Source organism: Brassica napus, chromosome A9 (assembly GCF_020379485.1).
Source record: "Brassica napus cultivar Da-Ae chromosome A9, Da-Ae, whole genome shotgun sequence".
Classification (NCBI taxonomy): domain Eukaryota; kingdom Viridiplantae; phylum Streptophyta; class Magnoliopsida; order Brassicales; family Brassicaceae; genus Brassica; species Brassica napus.
In genome coordinates this window covers 11,999,960-12,015,550 of record NC_063442.1, presented here as the reverse complement: position 1 = coordinate 12,015,550, position 15,591 = coordinate 11,999,960, and the positions used below count along the sequence as shown (strand labels likewise).

The 15,591-nt window shown below is 41.3% G+C and overlaps 2 protein-coding genes across 2 annotated transcripts; one reads left to right on the top strand and one right to left on the bottom strand.

Moving 5' to 3' along the window:
- Positions 1-6,268: 6,268 nt before the first annotated feature.
- On the bottom strand, positions 6,269-7,894 carry LOC106386503. The gene has a single exon (XM_048740329.1). The coding sequence runs from the start codon at positions 7,892-7,894 to the stop codon at positions 6,269-6,271; it is 1,626 nt and encodes a 541-aa protein (XP_048596286.1).
- A 123-nt stretch (positions 7,895-8,017) lies between these two features.
- Positions 8,018-14,289, top strand: LOC106386492 (protein SUPPRESSOR OF QUENCHING 1, chloroplastic). The gene is made up of 27 exons (XM_048739933.1): positions 8,018-8,427; positions 8,519-8,619; positions 8,709-8,765; positions 8,841-8,935; positions 9,026-9,125; positions 9,237-9,295; positions 9,421-9,545; positions 9,796-9,844; positions 10,039-10,126; positions 10,209-10,287; positions 10,384-10,435; positions 10,551-10,626; positions 10,697-10,807; positions 10,906-11,001; positions 11,199-11,321; positions 11,477-11,674; positions 11,766-11,935; positions 12,011-12,104; positions 12,199-12,356; positions 12,440-12,489; positions 12,573-12,694; positions 12,837-12,944; positions 13,015-13,107; positions 13,201-13,237; positions 13,315-13,565; positions 13,645-13,794; positions 13,944-14,289. Exons 1-27 carry the CDS (start codon positions 8,064-8,066, stop codon positions 14,103-14,105), a joined length of 3,168 nt encoding a protein of 1,055 aa, XP_048595890.1. The 5' UTR covers positions 8,018-8,063; the 3' UTR covers positions 14,106-14,289.
- The last annotated feature ends 1,302 nt before the right edge of the window (positions 14,290-15,591 follow it).

Below are 15,591 nucleotides of genomic sequence, written 5' to 3'. Positions count from 1 at the left end.
AACAACTTTAGATAAATTCTGCAACATGAATACCATGTCAGGAATTAGATCGGTTTAGTATAATAACAAATCAGCATAATATAACTAGATCGTAGATCTGACCTCTATAAATGGGATAATGATCTTTTCTTTAAAACACCCTTCAAAACATATCTGACCTCTATAAATGGGATAATGATCTTTTCTTTAAAACACCCTTCAAAACATAAGTATATGATTTCAGGATTAGAAATCTTCAGAAAGAAAGGGCCTATACATCGAGATTGACAACATGCACAGAACGGTCGAGAACAGTGGTCGTTAGGAACCACTTCAAATTTGCAGTACCGACGGTATTTTATCATGCGTCTTGGCATGAGAAAAGAGAAATCTCCAAGAACACACTGGACATGCAATGTGACCCCAGAGTGAGAGCAAGTGTAGAACCAGTCTTTCGGATTTGTTTCACCCTCACAAATATCACACCAGTATTTACCATTTGGATCTTCGCCATAACATTGTATGAATACAGGCTTGATTCTTTATTGATACGTATGAGTACAGTATTTATACATAATACAGAAGTCATTAGGTATTAACTAATTACAATAATGACCCTAATCATATATCTCCTATACACCCCCTCAAGATGGAGGTACTAGAGTGACTCCAATCTTGTTCATGAGTTCCAGGAAGCGCAGTCGCGGAAGTGGCTTGGTGAGCGCATCAGCCAGTTGGTCTTTAGTCGAGAGATGAGTGACCCGAAGAGTGCCAGCTTGCACATTGTCACGAACAAAGTGATAGTCGAGAGCTATATGTTTCATTTTGGAATGAAAAACTGGATTAGCAGCTAGGTATGTGGCCCCGATGTTATCACAATATATGACAGGCATTTCCGCAAGCGGGATATGGAGATCAGTGAGGAGGGAACAGACCCATCGAAGTTCAGAGGCTGCATTGGCAACAGCTCGATATTCGGCTTCAGTCGAGGAGCGAGCCACCCCCTGCTGTTTCTTTGAGCTCCAAGAGATCGGGTTGCTCCCTAAGTAGACAATGTAGGCATTCGTGGAGCAGTAATCATCAGCGTCTCCTGCCCAGTCGGCATCTGAGTATGCGTGAAGCTTTAGCGGTGTGTCGGAGCGAAGCAGGATCCCATACGATGCAGTACCAGCGAGATAACGGAGTATTCGTTTCGCTGCTTGCCAATGGAGATCTGTGGGACTTTGTAGAAACTGGGAGAGACGGTTGACTGGAAATGCAATGTCTAGTCGGGTGAAGGAAAGATACTGTAGGCTACCCAGTACTGCTCTGTATTCGCGAGGATTCTCCATCGGTGTTCCGGACTTGAGAGACAGCTTGGGCATCGGTGCCATGGGCGTAGAGACTGGGCGCACAGAGAGCATGTTTGTACGCGTTAGAAGGTCTAGGACATACTTCTTCTGCATCAGATGTAAGCCTTTTGACGTCCTATTAACTTCAATACCCAGAAAGTAGCTTAAGTCACCGAGGTCCTTTAGTGAAAACCGAGAAGATATGGCCTGTATAAACCCATCGATGAGCTTTGTGTTGTTGCGGGTGATCACCATATCGTCGACATACACCAGAACATAGATGATATCAGGTCCTCGGTGATAGGTGAAGAGGGAGGTGTCAGCAGTAGAGTTCAGGAATCCTTGGGTCATGAGGTATGAGCGAAGTTCTTGATACCACGCTCGTGGTGCTTGTTTTAAGCCGTATAGCGCTTTCTTCAAGCGACAAACATAATGAGGGCGATCTTGATCGACGAAGCCAGGTGGTTGGGTAACATAAACTTCCTCGTCTAAGGTTCCTTGTAAGAAAGCGTTGTTCACATCAATTTGCCGAAGAGGCCAGCCCTTGGTAACTGCGAGATGGAGAACAGTTCGCACCGTCGTGGACTTTATGACCGGGCTAAACGTCTCCGTGAAATCATGACCATGCTGTTGGTGAAAGCCTTTGGCAACAAGACGAGCTTTATACCTGTCAAGTTCACCATTAGCTTTATATTTCAGAGTAAAAACCCACTTACAGCCAATAATATTCTGAAACCGTTCTGGTGGAACTAGCTCAGACGTTCCATTACGCAGCTGAGCATTGATCTCATCGCACATAGCTTGTCTCCAGTTAGGGTCTTTGAGCGCTTCAGCCACAGTCTTAGGAATGGTAGGTTTGAGTTTAGGAACAGAGGCAGTGAAAGAGGTTTTGGTTTTGGGTTTGGATATGTTATTTTTGGCCCGGGTTTTCATAGGATGGATATTGTGTAGCGGAGGAGCTGGAGGCGCTGGTGCAGGTGAGGGCGTGGGTGATGGAATTTGTGAGGAGGCTGATGGAGAGGAGGTTTGGGTTTGGCGTAAGGTGGGAGAGGTAGGAGGAGAGGAGGTAGACGTGGTGACAGAGTCAGGTGGTTGTGGAGCTTGAGTTGCAGGTGGTGGCTGAAGCGTCGTAGGAGACAGAGGCGGAGCTGGTGAAGATGGAACTGGCGGACTTTGCTGGTGAGGAGCAGAGCACGGGGGTGGAGCTGGGAAGAGTGGCCGTACCGGTACCAATGTCGTTGCAGCAAACTCGGTAGGTTGATGCCGAGCTTCTTCTGATGTTGTCGCAGTCGCAGGAAACGCAAAGGGAAAGCGTTTTTCATTGAAGACAACGTGACGTGAAGTGTAGATACGACCCGTTGCTCTGTTCAGACAGAGATACGCGCTTTGCGTTAAGGAGTATCCAATGAACACACATGAGGCAGACCTTGGTTCCAGTTTGTGGCTAGTGTAAGGTCTCAGCCATGGAAAACATTCCGAACCAAAGACGCGAAGCTTCAAGTAGTTAGGTGTTTGTCCGAAGAGCAGCGCATAAGGCGAATCATTGCCTAGCACCGGTGTCACCATCCTGTTGATGAGATAGACTGCAGCAGTAAACGCATAACTCCAGTAAGTCTTTGGCATAGAGGCTTGACTTAACAATGTGAGGCCAGTCTCGACCACATGACGATGTTTGCGTTCAGAGATGCCATTCAGCTCAGGGGTGTGAGGTGGTGTGGTCAAGTGAGTAATGCCATGAGTCGCAAGGAACTGACGCAAGGCAATGAACTCACCGCCGTTATCGGAGTACAAAGTACCGATCTTGTGTTTAAATTTGTTCTCCACCAGAGCTTTGAACTTGATGAAAGTGTCGTGAACCTGAGACTTCAGCTTGAGTGGATACAGCCACGTATAGCGAGTGTACATGTCAACAATCACAAGATAGTACTTGAAGCCATCTACAGACACAATCGGAGAAGACCACACGTCCGTATACAGATACTCAAGAGGATAATTTGAGACAATGGTGTTGGAGTAAAACGGCAGCCTATGACTTTTATTGATAGAACAATCCGAACAACAGAAATCGTTTGAAGCAGACAACGAGACTGGTAAAGAAAATTTGGAAACAACAGACTTAAGAACTGATAGGGCCGGATGACCAAGCCGTGCATGCCAAGAGAGGAGGTCTGGTTTCTGAGAAGATGAAGCTAGCAACGACATTGGAGAGGAACGTAAAGGGAGAAGGATCTCTACACTCTTGAAAACCTTGAACCAGGTCACAGGATCAGCAGTATCCGATTTTGAAGAGCCAGTCGAGCCTGATGAGAAACCTCTCCCACGGAACTTCAAGTACGACAACAACAACGACAAGTCAAAATCAGGAGCAGCAGTATCCGATTAGCTTAGCGAAGAAATATAATAACGAAACATACCTTGGCGAGAGGCACCTGATTCATCGTCGTCCTCTGCATCTTCTTCATCAGCATTGCTCGCATCTGATTCATCTTCGTTTCGTTGGGAGAGTAGTGACTAGTCACCGTCCTATTTTTTAAGGTTTATTCCCAATTGGGAATACATTTGTTACTATTGTTTTTTATACTTGGCCAATCAGGCCTATTTTGTGGGCTTTATTCCACATGGGCCTGCCTTGTATATTCTTTTATGTTTTTAGTGCCTAATAACTACACATGCAGTGCATGTTTTATTTAATTACGACATTATTCCCTTTTAGATGGTCTCCGGTACAAGAGCTCGAAGATTGTCAAGTTTTAATTAGCATTTCAAACAAGCACAAGCAGATAATGCAATTCCTGATTCAGCTACAATTACTAAACATATAACCAACTGTAACTAGATGATTTTTTTTTTTAAACATGGAGCTTGACCTGAGATAATTATTTATATCCTTATACATGATTTTATTACTAAAAAGTCTAAAAGATTAGCTTAATCAATACTATGATTGTAAAGGGAGAAGGATCTCTACACTCTTGAGAAGAATCCTGAACCCTATCTCTTTTATTTTAGTGATTCAGCATGTTTTCTTCATCTGTTATCTCTGTGTTTTCTTGCTCCATGGCTGAGTAGTCAGCTTGCTTAGTCTAGGGTGTTAGGGTGTTAGATCTGTGAGCTTGACATAAATAAGTTATAAATCGATTGTCTTCATTCATTGTTGTTCTTAAGGCTTGCATCAAGTTAACCACTTAGTGCCTGATTCTAGGTTTAATCTATTCATCAAAAGTGTTATAGGTTGCTAGATCTGTTATGAATGAGCCTAGCATCCCTAATCAGCGAAAGTAGATATTAGGGTGTTTGGTGAACCTATCGGACTTGATCTCTATTGCTTGCTGTCGCATCTTGATCCAAACGAGAGTTTAGGTATCAAGATCGATCAGCATAGGGGGCAGTTCCACGACAGTGGGCTGTTCTACTTGAGTGATCCGAGTTCTAGACTTGCTCTTAATTAAACTTGAATAATTGTTTGGCTCACACTTGCTTAACACCCGACCAAACCACCCTAGGCTAGCATTTTAATCATCTGAAATCTTTAATTAATCTTTTTACTTGCTTGTTACGAAATCAACTTTAAAACCCCCATATTGTTTTAGCTTGATATTGATCCCATAAAGATAAAGTGTAATAGTTGGTCTCTGTGGATTCGATCCTAAAGTGCTACATCGACATACCATTCGATTGTGGTAGTGTGCACATTAGGTTATTTGGTGTGCGTATACACATTAGGAAGAGTCTAAGGCATGTTAGCCATGGAGCGTAGGAGGAGGCAGAGGACTGGCTCGAGTTACCAAAGCTCCCATTGAGCTGCAGCTGAGAACAAGTACGAGCACTGTGACCGTGAATGCCACATATCTGGCACTTGCCCTGGTAAGGTCGCGGCGTGTATCCTTGACTGTTGGAGTTGGGACGACGATTGTTCCAGTTGTTGTGGTGAGAACCACGAGCATTGGAACGACCATGTCCACGACTGGTGTTGTTGTTACCACGGAAACTAGCCGCATTAGCCGTCACAGGAGCAGGCGTGAGTGTCTCAGTCTTGGACGCGAGTTTCAGCTCATGCTGAATGAGCTTCTCATGGACCTCAGGTAACGAAGGAGAGACATCCCTGCCTTCTATTTGATCAATCACCGTCTTGTAATCCTCCGGAAGACCCTCAAGTAGGAACTCGATCTTGTCTTCATGATCAAGTGGCTTTGCAAGAAGCGCTAACTGATCGAAGCGGTTGGTGAGGCCCTGAACATACTCATCAATAGTTTTGGTCCCCTTGGTCCATTGCTTGAGTTGTTGTCGCAATTGAAGAATATGACCGCGGCTTGGCTTCGCGTACGTGGCGGCGAGAGTGTTCCAGACTTCCGCTGCGGTGGTGGTGGTGGAGAGAAGAGATTGCACAGACGCAGAGATGACGCCAAGCAAGGAACTGTAGATCAGTTGATCTTGTCGCTGCCACAGCACGTAATCGGTGTTGACGGTTATGACATCATCAACTGTAACCGTTTGTGGTGGGATCGCAAGAGATCCATCAACGTGGCCTGCCAAATCATAGCCACTAAGGAGGGAGAGAACTTGACGATTCCACATAATATAGTTTGTGGAAGTCAGTTTGGTGACATTAGCCATGTTGACATTCAGCAGCGTGCGGTTGTTGGAGACAGTAATGGTCTCGTGAGATCTAGCAGGAGATTCATTGGCCATGGCGGAAGAGATGAAGAAACAGAGGGTGAAGAAGAAGAAGAAAAAGTCGGGAGAGAGGAGAAAAGATTTAGGCGGCGAAAAAAATTTTTAGGTATCGTGATATGCTCTGATACCATGTATGAATACAGGCTTGATTCTTTATTGATACGTATGAGTACAGTATTTATACATAATACAGAAGTCATTAGGTATTAACTAATTACAATAATGACCCTAATCATATATCTCCTATAAACATAACGAAAGAGGAGGCTCATCGTCTTTATGCTTCACCACCCTTGGCAAATTAAAGCATCGAAATCCAACGCAAAGTCACAATCATCACAAGAGAGCATATGTTGTGACATCTCTCCCCTATGGTGGCATGCACGACACCTCGGAGACGCTTTCTTATCATTATAATATACAGCAGGGTGGTCATGGAACTCATATGATTCCAGTTCTGAAAACGTACCGCAACGTACATCTATACTGATTCGATATGCCTTGTACCTGAAACCGCTAAACATTGTTTTACAGGCGTAACACTCAAAAGCTTCGTAGGAATCCATGTTGGGAGCATATAGTTTGAACTGTATGTTGCGAAACGGAAGTCGTTTTTTCCTTGGAAGATTCGCGCATGTCTCGTGGAGGATGAAACCACATTGCTCACAGCTGTATACCGGATCAGAATAGACCGGAGAGACGCATGCTTCACATCTTGTTTTTTCATCACGAGTACTTGTACCATCACTCTCTAGTCGAAGAATATGATTTTCGTGGCTGAAATGCTTTATCAAGTTATTACCCACCACCTTGAAGGGAGGAATAACTTCTTCTTCTTCAGGGATCCCTTGTAGCTCGACTCCATCCCACACTCTGTGTTTTGTTGGGCATGACGAATGAACAACAAAATCAGGGCAAGTGGAGCAAGTATAACCTCCGCAGTACTGGTTAACACTTTGGTGACAGACTCCACATTTCAGATTCCCCCGGTACCCAATATGATCAGTGAGAGAGATGCGGTGATCGTGGCGGTTGATGTTTATGACGCGAGGCAAGTCGATGCAATCTCGATGAACTAAGAAACTGCACTGAATACATGAATAAGGACTTCGATCGCCTTGCATCCCACAAACATTACAAGTAAACGAGACTCGTCTTGCCAAGAGGGAGAGTGTATGCCTGTGGGTCTTGGTATGTTGGACAGTGAGTGGTGGAGGATTCCTCTTGCAGTCAATACATATGCTGAAGTTGCATTTGGAACAATGATAAAGCACATGCGCTGATTCTTCTCCACACAGAATACATGTCTTCTCAGCGTTTTCTGGAAGTGATTCAGATGTGAAGAAGTCAAGGATATGACTAGAATGAGACGAATGGTTTACCTCTCTTGACTGATTGACGCAGTCCAAGTGAAAAACATCTTTGCAAGTAAGGCATTCATAAGGATATCCTTCATCAATAAGAGACTTGCATATTTTACAAGGATCCATGAGCGGTGCTTCCTTTGTGCGGACGACCGAATGCTCATGGAACATCGGATGCTCAATAGCTGGAGGCGGCGGTGGTTTTTGTGCACAAGCCATATCTATGACAAAATGGCAAATGGCACAGCAATAACCACTTCTGATTAAACGTCCGCATAGATGACATCGTTTGTAACCTGTCTTGGCGTTGAAAGTTAGAGGATGTTCAGGGTGAGAAGGATGGTTGATTTCCGATGGCGACTCGCCACACTCCTTATGGAACCAACCACCAGGGCTAGCATTATTGTAACACCCAGAGTCATTGCAACGGTAGCCTCCGTAGATATGACCTCTTACACGGCAACCTTCGCAACGAGCATAAAGAAATCGAGTTGAAGGGTACAAAGGATGTTTGTGAATTGGTAGTTCAAGTGCTGATACCTCCATGGATTCGTTCGAATCAAAGGGGATTTTTTTTTATTTTTTTTTTTGGGTTTTTGGCTTTCTATCCATATTCGGATAAACTAACACCCGCCACTAAAAAAACGCCAAGACTATCAGATTTAAAATGATATCCAAAAAAAAAAACGCTAAACACACAAAACACAAAACACTAATGGCTTTGAAACTCTGCTCATCATCCTCCTCACCTTCACTTTTCTTCCAATCATCAAGGAGATCTTCTTCTTCTCCTCTTAATACAATTAGATCAAAACCCACGGCAAGATCATCTTCCTTTCCAGGATTCCGATGTGTCTCTCAGGCTCGTTTACCGTCATTCAAAGTGAGTGTTGCCGCGGAGAGCCCGACGTCGACGACGACAGAGGCGGATGACTGGGGGAAGGTTTCCGCGGTGCTATTCGACATGGACGGTGTGCTTTGCAACAGCGAGGATCTCTCGAGAAGAGCAGCAGTGGATGTCTTCACCGAGATGGGAGTTGAAGTCACTGTTGATGACTTCGTTCCTTTCATGGGGACAGGTAAAAAAAAAAAAAAAAGAAAAAGAGACTTTTTTTTTAAATGATTTTTTTAATGAATTGATTTGGGTTTTTTTGTTGCTATTACTCACAGGTGAAGCTAAGTTCTTAGGAGGTGTTGCTTCTGTTAAAGGAGTTCAAGGGTTTGATCCTGATGCAGCTAAAAAGCGCTTCTTTGAGATTTATCTCGACAAGGTAAAAATGATCAAGAGAAATGTGACTAAAACCTCAAGCTTTTGTTTGTTATGTGATTCTTGTTTTCTTTTTCTATGGATTATATATAGTATGCGAAGCCAGAGTCTGGAATTGGATTTCCAGGAGCACTAGAGCTTGTTACTGAGGTGAGGAATCAATCACTATTTGCAAATTATTTGTTTTAGGCTCTCTGGTGATTAATGATCTGTTGACTGAGACAGTGTAAGAACAGAGGTCTAAAAGTCGCTGTTGCCTCTAGCGCCGACCGTGTCAAAGTTGATGCAAACCTTGCAGCCGCTGGTTTGTCTTTGTCCATGTAAATATCATTACAACTTTTGTGATGTCTTTAGTAATCATTTCCTAATTGCTGTGTGGAAATAGTCACCAATTTGTACCCTTCTTTCAGGTTTGATGCAATTGTATCAGCAGACGCATTTGAGAACTTGAAACCAGCTCCAGATATTTTCTTGGCTGCTTCCAAGATCTTGGGTGTGCCCACAAGCGAGGTAATACTCAACTTATTATTTAGTGCTAAGATATTATTGAGCAAAAGTTTACTTGTTCTAATTTAGCCTTAAAGATGTTCACAAGTGATTTGTTATGTACATTTTTTGCAGTGTATTGTTATTGAAGATGCACTTGCTGGAGTCCAGGCTGCTCAAGCTGCAAACATGAGGTAATTTACTTTTTGTGTATCAAAGTGAGTCAACATTATTAGCATACCAAAAAAAAGTAGATATGATACAACATTAGTAGCTTCAAGATGTGGATCGTTCGCAAATTCATTTTCTAAATTTGCAGATGTATAGCTGTGAAAACTACTTTATCTGAAGCAATTCTGAAGGATGCTGGCCCGTCAATGATCCGAGAGGATATTGGAAACATATCAATCAATGACATTCTCACTGGTGGCTCTGATTCTACCAGTATGTAGCCTCAAAGCAATTCGTTGCAAAACACTCTGTTTCTAATGTATTTATTTATCCATTGTACCTTTTCAAAATTTTCTTGAATAAAGGAACCTTCTTTGTAATGAGATTACATTTTGACATATTGAATTAAAAATGTTAAGCATTTTATTTTCTACTGGTAGATATCTCTAGGCTATAGATTTATCATTCTCTAGTTCCATAATTTTCTACTTTTTCTTTTTTACATGTTTGAGTACTTACGCAGGAAAACAACATCAAGAGAACACTGCCAGCGACAAAACCAATAACAACGGGTAAGTTTGGGGTTTATACTTGTAATATGCAAACAATCTGTTAGAGAAAAAAAAAGTCTATGTTTACAGTGTTAATATCGAGGCAGTTTTTTTATATGTACCTGATGGACTAGACATCATTAGAGAATGGAACAAATGATATGGCATGTGGAAATTTTCATATACTAGAGGTTGCAGATGAAATGTTCCAACAGGTTTCAGGGTTCTCGTCGAGATATATTGAGGTATGGGAGTCTTGGAATTGCTCTTTCTTGTGTTTACTTCGCCGCCAACAACTGGAAGGTAAAAAACACTGAAGAAGACTCTTTTTTTTTTGTGTTCAAAGCTTTTATTAATCTTACGGAGTTGCTGATTTTAAGTACAGGCAATGCAATATGCTTCTCCACAAGCTTTGTGGAACGCATTGGTTGGAACAAAAAGCCCTTCTTTTACACAGAACCAAGGTTTGGCCTTTCGTCTAAATTTCCACTGACTTTTTTTTTCTATGGCAGCGTATAGTGAAAGGTAGCTGACTTCTTTTTTTGTGTGTTACCTTGTAGGTGAAGGGAGAGTCCAACAGTTCGTGGATTACATTGCCGATCTAGAGAGCAAGTAAGAATAACTATTTGATAATTATCCAGTCTAATGTAAATGGAAATGCAAGAGTTAACCTCTTATCGTGTATTAGTATAACCTCTTATCATGTTTTTCATATTTTGATGTCTAGGCAAACAGCTACAACTGTTCCAGAATTCCCATCTAAACTTGATTGGCTAAACACTGCACCTCTCCAGTTTCGCCGGGTAAGTTCTCATCTGAAAGGGAGCATCAGATGCTTCTTACTAACCTGTTGTGACATATTTTGTGAGGCAGGATTTGAAAGGGAAAGTGGTGGTACTTGATTTTTGGACTTACTGCTGCATAAACTGTATGCATGTATTACCAGATCTTGAATTTCTTGAGAAGAAGTATGCAGACAAGCCAGTGAGTCTTTTTCTATAAAAAAATATTAATCAAATTTCACCAGGGGATGGATTACCAAGCTTCAACCTATGTTTTTTTGTTTTCTTTTTCTTATGTAGTTTACTGTTGTGGGTGTACACTCGGCTAAGTTTGACAACGAGAAGGACTTAGAAGCCATACGAAATGCAGTTCTACGCTATGACATCAGTCACCCGGTAATTGTTTGTAAAACTTTTTAATTATGCCAATTCCTGGATTTTTTTTTTTTTTTTTTGTTAACTGACTATTATTGGAAAAATGTTAGCTGGTCATCATTTTTGCATTTATGATGCAACCAGTGTAGTAGATATAGTTCTTCAGTGTTCTCTGTTTGGCCTAAGCTGATGCTTAAATTATCTCATTTTAAAAACAGGTTGTGAACGATGGAGACATGTACATGTGGAGGGAGCTGGGCATCAATTCGTGGCCGACATTTGCTGTTGTCTCACCAAATGGTAAAGTCATTGCACAGATTGCCGGAGAAAGTCACCGCAAAGTAACTTCTTTTATCTCTTTTCTCTCCTTTTTAAAATAAAAACTATCCAAGAACCTCAGACTGATTTGTTTTGTTTTCAATTTGGAACATGTAAATCAAATTTTACTTTCCACCAAAATACTCATTGTCTGCTCAATGATGCTGTACTCTTAAAGGACCTTGATGACTTGGTGGCAGCAGCTCTAATATACTATGGTGGGAAGAATGTTTTAGACAGTACTCCACTTCCTACACGTTTGGAGAAAGATAACGATCCGCGCTTGGCCGCATCTCCACTGAAATTCCCAGGGAAGCTGGCCATTGATACTCTTAACAACAGGCTATTTATCTCAGACAGTAACCATAACCGCATTGTATGTCCTTGACTCTCTATTCCAAACCCTTGTTATATATATATATATCATCCGGTTTGTCTAATATCAGCACTCTCTGGTCATTTTTTAGATCGTAACTGATCTTGACGGAAATTTCATCGTCCAAATCGGTAGTAGCGGAGAAGAAGGTTTCCGTGATGGTTCCTTTGAAGATGCTGCATTCAATCGTCCTCAGGGACTTGCTTATAATGCAAAGAAAAGTATTCTTTATGTTGCTGACACCGAGAATCATGCTTTGAGGTATAACTTAAACAAGAATCTCAAGTTTTGAGTGTAGAGATGTTAATCTGAAGTTTCAATGATTGTTCATCTTAGGGAGATTGATTTTGTCAACGAGAGGGTAGAGACTCTGGCTGGTAATGGGACTAAAGGCTCAGATTACCAAGGTGGAAGAAAAGGAACCTCACAGGCAAGAAACTTGATTCCGTTAATGTTTTTAATTATTCTAAGAGATTAAAGAGTAAGCAAAAAGTGTGTTTTTTTTTTTACTTTTAATATTCCAGCTTTTGAATTCTCCGTGGGATGTATGCTATGAGCCGGTGAAAGAGAAGGTCTACGTTGCAATGGCGGGTCAGCACCAGATTTGGGAATACAATGTGCTTGATGGTGTTACTAAAGTGTTCAGTGGAAATGGCTATGAAAGAAACCTTAACGGTTCTACGTATGTATATATACATTAGCCGTTTGAATTTACTTGACCTTTGTTTGCTTCTTTTTAATGGTATATATTTTCCGTTGTTGCAGCGCTCAAACGACATCGTTTGCTCAGCCTTCAGGAATCTCATTAGGCCCTGGTAACTACAATAAACTTGTCACTTTGAACTGTTACAAAGCTAGCAAGGAATGAAAACTGTTGCATATATACTGCAACTGACAGATTTGAAGGAAGCATATATTGCGGATAGCGAGAGCAGTTCTATTCGTGCCCTTGATCTTCAAACTGGAGGATCAAGATTGCTCGCTGGTGGTGATCCTTATTTCTCTGAGAATCTTTTCAAGGTAATGACTTGATTCATTTTCTCCTAATATCTTTTGGTTTTCATGTATTGTAGAAAAGTTTTATCATTCATTTTTAACTGTTACTGTTTCTACAACTTAAATATTACATTAGAGTCTCTAACATGCACTAAGACTTGAACAGTTTGGAGATAATGACGGTGTGGGAGCAGAAGTGCTCCTGCAACATCCACTTGGTGTATTATGCGCAAAGGATGGTCAAATATATCTAGCTGATAGCTACAACCACAAGGTAAATCTAATTTGGCATGTCTAAGGACTGTTCATTATCTTAACTCAATGTTCAAAACACTCATGCGTAGATTAAGAAGCTGGACCCTGTGACAAAACGTGTTGTTACTATCGCTGGGACAGGAAAAGCCGGTTTCAAAGATGGGAAGGTTATGGTTGCTCAGGTCTGATCTAGGTTTTACTACAATATTGTACATTGATCAAACTGAAAGACTGTTTCATTATTTTCACACGTTTGTTTCCATTGCATGTTTCAGCTTTCAGAGCCTGCAGGACTTGTTCTAACTGAAAACGGTAACTTTCTAGTCCCTTTTAACAGTTCTTACAATCAAAGTGCTAATGTTGTTGCCTTGCCTACACTGATTTTTCAGGGAGGCTTTTCGTTGCGGATACAAACAATAGTCTTATACGATACATAGATTTGAACAACAAAGTAGACGTAGAGATTCGTACACTGGCGTTAAAAGGCGTTCAACCGCCAATACCGAAGGCGAAATCATTGAAACGTTTGAGGAAACGTGCTTCGGCTGATACAAAGATTGTCACAGTGGATGCTGTTACATCTCGCGAAGGAGATTTGAATCTTAAAATCTCATTACCAGATGGCTACCATTTCTCCAAGGTTCACAATCTCGTCCTCCTTAAATCCTATTTACATATATATACAATGCTTCGTAAACACACTGCTTGGTTGTGCACAGGAAGCGCGGAGTAAGTTTGTGGTTGATGTGGAGCCTGAAGACGCAGTAACGGTCGACCCGTTGGAAGGAGTTCTTGGCCCTGAAGGTTCTACAGTGCTTCATTATAGACAATCTTCAACTTCTGCTTCTATTGGGAAAATCAGTTGCAAGGTTTATATTTCAATATCATTGGTTTATCTAAAATTAGTTTGTTTTATTATGGGATGCGTCTTTTTGCAGTATAAAACAAGCGGTTTTAATTATTTTTAATGTTTGCTTAAAAGTTTTGCAAACATATTTAATGAAAATGGTAGTTGCAGGTGTACTATTGCAAAGAAGACGAGGTTTGCTTGTACCAGTCTGTTCAGTTTGAGGTACCTTTCAAGATGGAATCAGAATCATCTTCTTCTCAGGTGATCGCATTCACCGTTAAACCTAGAGCATCAGATGCCGGCGGATTACAGCTTCAAGCTACTAGCTAAATCACTTTAATGATCAGGACCATGATATGATAAAAGTTAAATAATTGTTTTGGGTTTATTGTTGACCAATGCTGAAATACAGAAGAACTTGTTCAAATTAAAGAATAGATTTGCCAAATATTGTGTTAAATTCCTAAACAATGCTGTTTTTTTTTTCCTGAAAGAATGTACACAATTTGTATTTCGTCTCAAATCCATTAAAGATCAACAATCTTGAAAACTATCAAAACACACATTCATGTTTCATAAAGTTATTGTCCTAATCCTAATATCATGATGCCTCTGAAAAAATAATAAAGGTATCTGCAAAACTGAAAAAGATCACAACATAGAAATGTCAAAACAGGAAAAAGTGAAATGATAGATAATACAAAATAATCGAAAAAAATCGCTGGAAACTCATGAGTGAAATCTTGTGAACAACATCCACTACAAGAAAACACCGGGATTCTGACGGCTAATATCGTCGGAAAGTACAATTTCCTCGGAATTTTCTCAGAAAATTCTGAGGGAATACCGAGAAGACAAGATTCCGAGAACATTCCGAAGAAACATTTCCTAGGACTGTTTGTCGGTATCTCCTCGGCGTTTTCCAATAGAACGGTCCTCGGAAACATTCCGAGAGAAAAGAGGTATTGGAAAATTCTGACGAACCTCGGCCGTCGGAATTTTCCGAGAAACATGAGCCGTCGGAATATTCCGAGGAAGTGTATCCGTCGGGAAATTCTGAGGACCTGCGTCCCTCGGAATATCTGAGGAAGCAGTCGTCGGAATATCCCGAGGGATACACTTCCTCGGAATATTCCCAAAACTAATTTTTTTTTTAAATTAAAAATTTATTTTTTTTATTTGAAATTCGAAAATATAAAATTAAAATTGAAATAGCATTCAAAGTTGTACAAACCAAAATAAAACATTCGGAGTTTTTGAAAAAAAAAAAATACGAGAACTGCTCGTTCGGGTACATCCTCCTCATCATCTCTATCATTTGCTCGTTCTGCTTCCTCGTTGCCTCCCATCCCGCCTCTTGATCCGCCATCTTTTGCTCCAACGCAGCTATGCGGTCATCTCTGTCCTTCAACTGGTCCATAAGCCCTTCTGGATCAACATAGGGCTGTGGTGCAGAAGGAAGAACCGACCGGGCTCGACGACCCAAACCGACCAAACGTCCCTTCTTCTTTGGAACCGACTGAAATAGAAAATAAACAAATTTAAATAATAGAAACGTTGATAAAATGAAAATAAAGAAATAAATGAATTGAACTTTTTTATAAAAAACATACCGATTCAACAATTTCGTTGATTCGAATCCGGGACAAGTTGGTCGAAGCCGTCGAAGTGGCGTCCAGGTCGGTTTGAAGCTGAGATAGACGGGTCTCTTCGTCTTCCTTCTGAGTTTCGATCAGGCTGAGCACATCCTTCACAACACCATCATCAATCTCTCCGGTCTTCTTGTTGGTATGCGCCGTCTTCATTAGGACGAAAT